Source organism: Talpa europaea (assembly GCF_964194135.1).
Source record: "Talpa europaea genome assembly, chromosome: 4".
Classification (NCBI taxonomy): domain Eukaryota; kingdom Metazoa; phylum Chordata; class Mammalia; order Eulipotyphla; family Talpidae; genus Talpa; species Talpa europaea.
The window spans coordinates 47767903-47774667 of record NC_140070.1 but is presented as its reverse complement, the minus strand read 5'-3'; the positions used below and the strand labels follow the sequence as shown (position 1 = coordinate 47774667).

Genomic DNA, 6765 nt, shown 5'->3' with positions numbered 1-6765 from the left:
CTTAGGAATTTCTAAAATAAGAGTCCTGGTATAGATTAAGAAATGTTTCTTTCAGAGTGGTGCAAGGGGCTAAGACACAGCACTATGAAACTATCCACAGCCACCACAGCACAAGTTCGATCCCTGGCCAGGGAGGTGGCCCACATGGCGCAGCAGACCCGTCCTGTCTCCAGTGTATTTCCGTATATCACCCTCTTCTACTCCCCACTCTGTCTCTTGTGAATCATCTCACTCACCACATCTCTGGTCTACACCCCAGCTTTTATATGAACAAATAAATAAATCTTTAAAAAAGAAAAAGAAATGTTTCTTTCAATTAGAGGATTCTCCTCTTAACCGCTTTTTCTTTTATAATTCCTTCTACACTTCTTAAAGTCTATATAAACTTTGCTAACTTTGCAATTCTTTCTATTATGACATATAAACTTAAGCATTTGGTATGAATTTTAGTGTTCTAGAACTTGGTAAATAAGTTATGCTTTTTGGAGGCCTCCCTGGTGGCACAAAGGGTTAAGACACAGCACTATGAAGCCAGCTGCAGCCACTATAGCACGAGCTGACCCACATGGTGCAGCAGACCTCTCCTGTCTCACCTGCTGCTCCCCTCAGCAGTGTATTTTGTCAAACTGCCTGCATTGCTCCCCACTCTGTCTCTGGTGGATCCTCCCACCCCCCCACGCCTCTGGCCTATACCCCAGCTCTTGTATGCATAAATAAATCTTTTAAAAAAATAAGTAATGCTCTTTGATCTTTCATTTTCTCATTTAAAATACTGACCCTATAGAATAATGAGAAGGATTAAATATGATAGCATATGTAGAGATCCTATCACAGCGCCAGTGTGCACTAGATGTTTAATAAATGGTAATCTTATTGACTTTTTTAGGAGGAGGTCCAGTGTAGATGGGAAGGACAGTGTAGATAAAAACTGGTTCTGGATATCTAAAGAAGAAAACTAATTGTTGGAAGCAGGGAACTGTCAGGAAGCTAGGGAACAGTTTAAAAAAAAAATTAGTCTAAAAGAAGGAGAACACAGGCAAGGTCATGCCACAAGAACAGTCTGTTAGGACATTGATATAAAACCAAAGTTGCCAGTCCTTGCTGCTACTTTCCCTGAAAGTCAAGGCCTCCACTGTGAACAGTTTCTGTATTGTCAGGTATCTTTGCATTACTCCCACATTCAGTCTTGAGTAAAAAATGTGTCAAATTGTCAGAGACTAAGTAACATGCCCATATTTTAGCATGAGAAGTATCTAACTAATTTGGCATCAAGAGTCTCACAACTACAGTCTCCCTCTAAATGGGAGTTAAGATGGTGAGTTATCAGGAAGAAAAGGAAAGGAACGAGGAAGGAAGAGAGGGAAAAAGATGATTTTTGCATTATTTAAATGATGTTATCAAGTCTAACAAACAAGCTCCCAAATTCGAGTGACCTAACTATTAAAAGTTGAATGTTCACTCTCATACATTGCAGCGTAAGTGTCCCTCCACGCGTGCAGAGCTTTCTCCGCCTAGTGACTGAGGCGTCTTCCATCCCACGGCCTTGCCATCTCTAGAATCCTTTCTGTTCAACTGGAGACTGGGAAAGAAGACAGATGGAAAAGGAGTCCTACTTATTTTTTTCTACTGTCCTTGGAGAGCTTGAGAAATTCCATGGCATGCTGTTCACAAGAGGCAAAGTCACACACCTCCCAGATTACTTGGTGTTCTTGGGAGGCGCCTCTGGGGGCGGCTTTGTCTAAGCTTGCTCATGTTCTTTGTCACCCGTGGCCCTCCTTGAGGCTACAGTCATGGGACAGTGCAGAGCTGTGACTGCTGCTGTGGAGTGGCCTGCACTGTGCTGAACTACCAAACGTCTTTATCACTGATAACCTATCATCATGGTTTTCTTCTGTGTATTTTATTGTTGCAGGTCTTTCATCTAAATATTTAATCCATTTGGAGTTTATTTTTGGTGTGGGGTTAACAAGTGACCCAAATTCATTCTTTCTATGTGTGACTTTCCAATTTTTCTGGTACCATTTATTAAAGAAACAGTCCTTTCCCCACTGTATGCTGTGGCTGCTTATCATAGATTAGGTGCTGGTGTGTAAGTGGATTTATTTCTGGGCTTTCCATTATATTCCATTGATCCATGTATCTGTTTTTGTGCCAAATACTTTATTTATTTTTTTTTTTTGGAATTTTGTGCATTTTATTTAACAAACTTAGGCCACAAAATATTTGTAACTTCAATCTTCTAAACTTCTATGCATGTAATCTCAGGAAAAACTTGAAGTGTATGATAAGAAATGTTTTTGATGGCTTCTTTATGAAATCTTCAGTTATCTTCTCCTTTTCACATTAGGATTATATCTAAAGAGATCATCAGCAAGAGACTCTTCTTTTGCATGTTGATTTTGCACCTCCATTTCCTGCCTTAACCAGTCTTCTAACTCTGCATTCTTCCGAGTATGATGCGCTATTAGATCTGATCCTCCAATGATGTGTGGAAGTTTTCCTGCTCCAGGAAATGCGACCTTTTTGAATTTCTTAAAATTCTTTAGTTGACCATAATCTTTGTTTACACTGGATACACTGCTGGAGTTAGAGTTACTAACCACCAGAGATCTAAATTTAGTCAGTAATACCTTCTTTGGAAGCATCTCATCATCCTCTTGAAGATTGTCATTATTAGATAATTCTTCTTTAGCTGACCATAATGATTATGATTCTTCCTTGATCTCACCTTTCTTCCCAATTTCACTTTCTTCAGATATTTTGTTATTTTCCAGTGTTGCTTCATCATTAAAAGTGCCATTTGTTTTTATATCCAATCTTGGTCTTTTTTTAATATTGGCATTTTCCTCTTGTTTTTGAACATTCACTTGAATTTCTAATTCTGGTTTCATGTTCTTGAATAACTGTTTTAATACTTCATCCTCTATGTCTAAATCATCCCTATCTTTTCTTTTTTCTGATCTTAGCTTTTCAGTAGATAGATATTTACTGGCAGAATTTTTCACAGAGGATTAAACATCTATCTCTGTAAATAAGTTATCTGAGTTTATGTCCACTCGCTCTTTCTGATATAAATGCTGTTCCTTATTATTCCATACTGAGGGTGTTATAGGTTGTGTTTGTTCTAAGAGAGAACAAGACATTTCTATTCTTGCTAATTTAGATGAAGAATTTCTTTGATTTTCTTCTTCCCTTTCCCTTTTTTTGGTGGATGGCTGAAAGTAGTTTTTGATTGAGTTGGTCTGCTGATGTTGAGAAGCCCGACCTTGACTTTTATTCACACCTGATAATTTAGTAGGTGAAAGCTGATAATCAGGGGTTTTCACCCTAAGCATAGAATTTGATACATTATTATTACTGGAGCCTATTTTGGGAGGTTCCTTCACAGTAGATGCCTCTTGTGAAAGCAATCTGAATTTTTGTTCCATTTTGGTTATTTTGGTATCTTTTGGTCTTTCACTCAAATCCATACATGTATCTGCTTGCTCTGATTCTGTGTCAGCTATATATGTTTTAATATTCATTGGGTCACTTGGCATTAATTTCTCATTGACTGAAAAGTCTTGGGAAATGCTTGGCCCTGGAGTTGTCTTCAATTCTGTACTGGGAAGGGCCTGAGGATCACAGTAATTCTTTGTTGTCATGAAAATAACTGCCAATCCAATTTCTGCTTCAGAAATAGGTCTAAGACCCTGCCTTTGGAGCATATCCATAATTGAATGAATCCACTTTTTCTGAGGGTCAAGAAGTAAGGTTTGTGAGTTTGCTACTCCTACATCAACAACACAAGTTCCAGGAGTTGAAAAGAAACTATCTTCTTCTTCATTTTCTTCTGTTATCAATCTAGCATTTCCTCCTCCAAAAACAATGGCTGAACTTAGTTTTTTATGCTGTTTGACATTTAGAAATATAAATGTTTTTCCTTTAAAGATTTGTCTTCTTTCCTTTCGTTTTGACAGATCAATATTTTTACTTCCAATAGTTGGTTCATCAATAGCTGGGTAAAAACTTTCAATTTGTGGAGCCTGTTTCTTGGACTGAATTGCTTTAACATATTCAGTAAAATATTCCGGCTTAACTATTGGACGTCCGCAAATGAGTGCACATATTGTTTTAATGGTAACTTTAACTGATACCATGACAAGGTGCATACATTCTTCTGTCCAATTATTTACATTAAGTCCTCCAAGCTGTAATACAGCTTGACTTAAGGCAGTTTTCCCAGAGACATCTAAACAAGAAGAACACGTGACCAAAGGCTCATACTCTACTCTGAATTTACTTTCAAACACTCCAAAAGTAACTCTATCCCCTGTCTTTAAAGTGCGTGTAAGGCCATTCTGCATTTTTTCCTCATTAACAAAGGTACCATACTTGGAATTATCTTTTATTGTTAACACAGGAATTTCATCTGATTGACTCAGGTTGTTGACCGAAAAATTTGCAGTTAACACAGCATGATCTCTACTGATTGACTTATCATCTTCAATTAGAATGTTACAGTTTTTTCTTCCAACTAAGTAATCAACACCAGTCAAAAGTCTGTACGGCTCTGGGGCCGGGCCCGCGGTGGGGACCCCAAATACTTTATTGTTTAGAATTGTTGCTTTATAATAAAGTTTGAAATCAGATAGCATGATGCCTCAATTTCTCTCCCTTTTCTCGGGGTTTCTTTTGCAATTTGAGGTCTTTGGGGGGGGGTTCCATACAAATTTCAGTATTTTTAAATCAATTTCATTGAAAATTATTGTGATTTTGATGCATATTGTGTTAAATTTTAAGAAAGATAGTAACTTTGAATATATTAATTTGCCCTGTCCAGAGCATAGGGTATACTTATGTCACAGCTAAATCCTTTAATGACATCTTGTAGTTCTTATTGTGTATGTCTTTTACTTCCTTAGGCTAATGCCTTTAATTCTTTTTGAAGCATTTATAAAATGAATTAACTAATTTCTTTTGCTTCTTGTTCATTGTGTATAAAAAGGGTATGGATTTTTAATGTTGATTTTGTAACCTGCCACTTTGCTTTATTCATTGATTGCTTCTAATATCTTTTTTGATGGAATATTTAGGATTTCTATATATAATAGTATATGGTCTATGAATAATCATAGTTTCATTTCTTTTCCAACTTAGATTCCCATTATTTCCTGTGTTTGTCTGATGGCTCTGGCCAAAAGCTTTAATACAAAGTTAGACAGAAGTGGTGACAAGGCGTATTCTTGTCTTGTTTCCAGTCTTAAAGAGCAAGCTTTCAGTTTTCACCACTCAGTATTAAGTACTATTTTGGCTGTTGGATTATGGTATGTGCCTTTATTATTTTGAAGTCGGTTCATTCTATTGAGATCTTGTTTAGAGTTTTTATCATAAATGGGTGTTGAATCTTATCATATGCTTTCTCTACCTCTATTACTATTACAAGATTTTTATCTTTACTTTTGTTGATACTATGCATTATATTGACTTGTGTATATTAGACCATTCTTGCATCCTTAGGATGAATTCTACTTGATCATGGTAAATAATCCTTACATAATGTTCAATACAATCTGCTGGTATCTTGTTGAAGTATCTTATGTCAATGTTCATCAGGCATACCAGCCTATAATTTTCTTTCCTTGTGCTATCTTTGTGTGGTTTCAGTATTAGGATAATATTGCCATCAAAATATATTAGGCAGTGTTCCCCTTCTTGTATTTTCAAAACCAATTTTAGCAAGATGGGCATGAGTTCTTCTTCTTCTTTTTTTATAATACCAGCCCAGGCATTTTTTTTAAAGATTTATTTATTTATGCATACAAGAACTGGGGTACAGGCCAGAGGTGTGGGGGGTGAGAGGATTCACCAGAGACAGAGTGAGGAACAGAACAGGCAGATTGACTGAAATACACTGCTGAGGGGAGCAGTGGGCGAGACAGGAGAGGTCTGCTGCACCATGTGGGTAGTTCCCTGGCCAGCTGGGGATGGAACTCATGCTGCAGTGTCAGTAGATAGCTTTATAGGTTGCGTCTTAACCCCTGTGCCACCAGGGACTCCCCAGTTCTTTAAAGGTTTAATATAATTCAGATGTAAAACCAGCTTGTCTTAAGCTTTTGTTTTTACTGGAAGATTTTTTTTAAAGATTTATTTATTTTCATACAAGAGCTGGAGTACAGGCCAGTAGGCGAGGGAGGGTGAAAGGATTCACCGGAAACAGAGTGGGGAACAGAACAGGCCGACTGATGAAACATACTGCTGAGGGGAGCAGCGAGAGAGACAGGAGAGGTCTGCCATGCCATGTGGGTATCTCCCTGGCCTGCCGGGATCGAACCTGCACTGCAGTGCTCAACTGTCTGTGCCACCAGGAGGCCCTAGATTTTTTTTATAACTTTCAGTTTGCACACTTATGATCAGTTTGTATAGTTCATCTTGTCCTTCTGGGTTAGTCTTGGTACACAATGTTCATCTAGAAATTTGTCCATTTCTTCCAGGTCACTGAATTTATTGACATGTGGCTGTTCATAATAATCTCTTATGATCCTTTGTATTTCTGTGCTATCTGTGGTGATTCCACCTCTTTCATTATGATTCTGTTTATTGTTCCTCATTTCTTGTATTTGTTAGCATATCTAAAGGCTTGAATTTTGTTTGTCTCCTCAAAGAATCAGCTTTTGGTTTCACTGAATTTTTGGATAGTCTTTTTAATCTCTAATTTATTTATTTCCACTCTTGTTTTTATTATTTCCTTCTTTCTACTAACTTTGGGTCTTATTAGTTCCTCTT

The 6765-nt window shown here is 37.4% G+C and overlaps 1 protein-coding gene across 1 annotated transcript; it reads right to left on the bottom strand.

Annotated features, from left to right (window-relative positions):
• Positions 1–2324: 2324 nt before the first annotated feature.
• On the bottom strand, positions 2325–4710 carry LOC311169923 (nibrin-like; the record flags this gene model as incomplete). The annotated part of the gene is given in 3 exon segments (XM_084232193.1): positions 2325–2705; positions 2709–3011; positions 3015–4710. Coding segments are annotated over 3 exon segments (2307 nt in total). The 5' UTR covers positions 4638–4710.
• Between the last annotated feature and the right edge of the window lie 2055 nt (positions 4711–6765).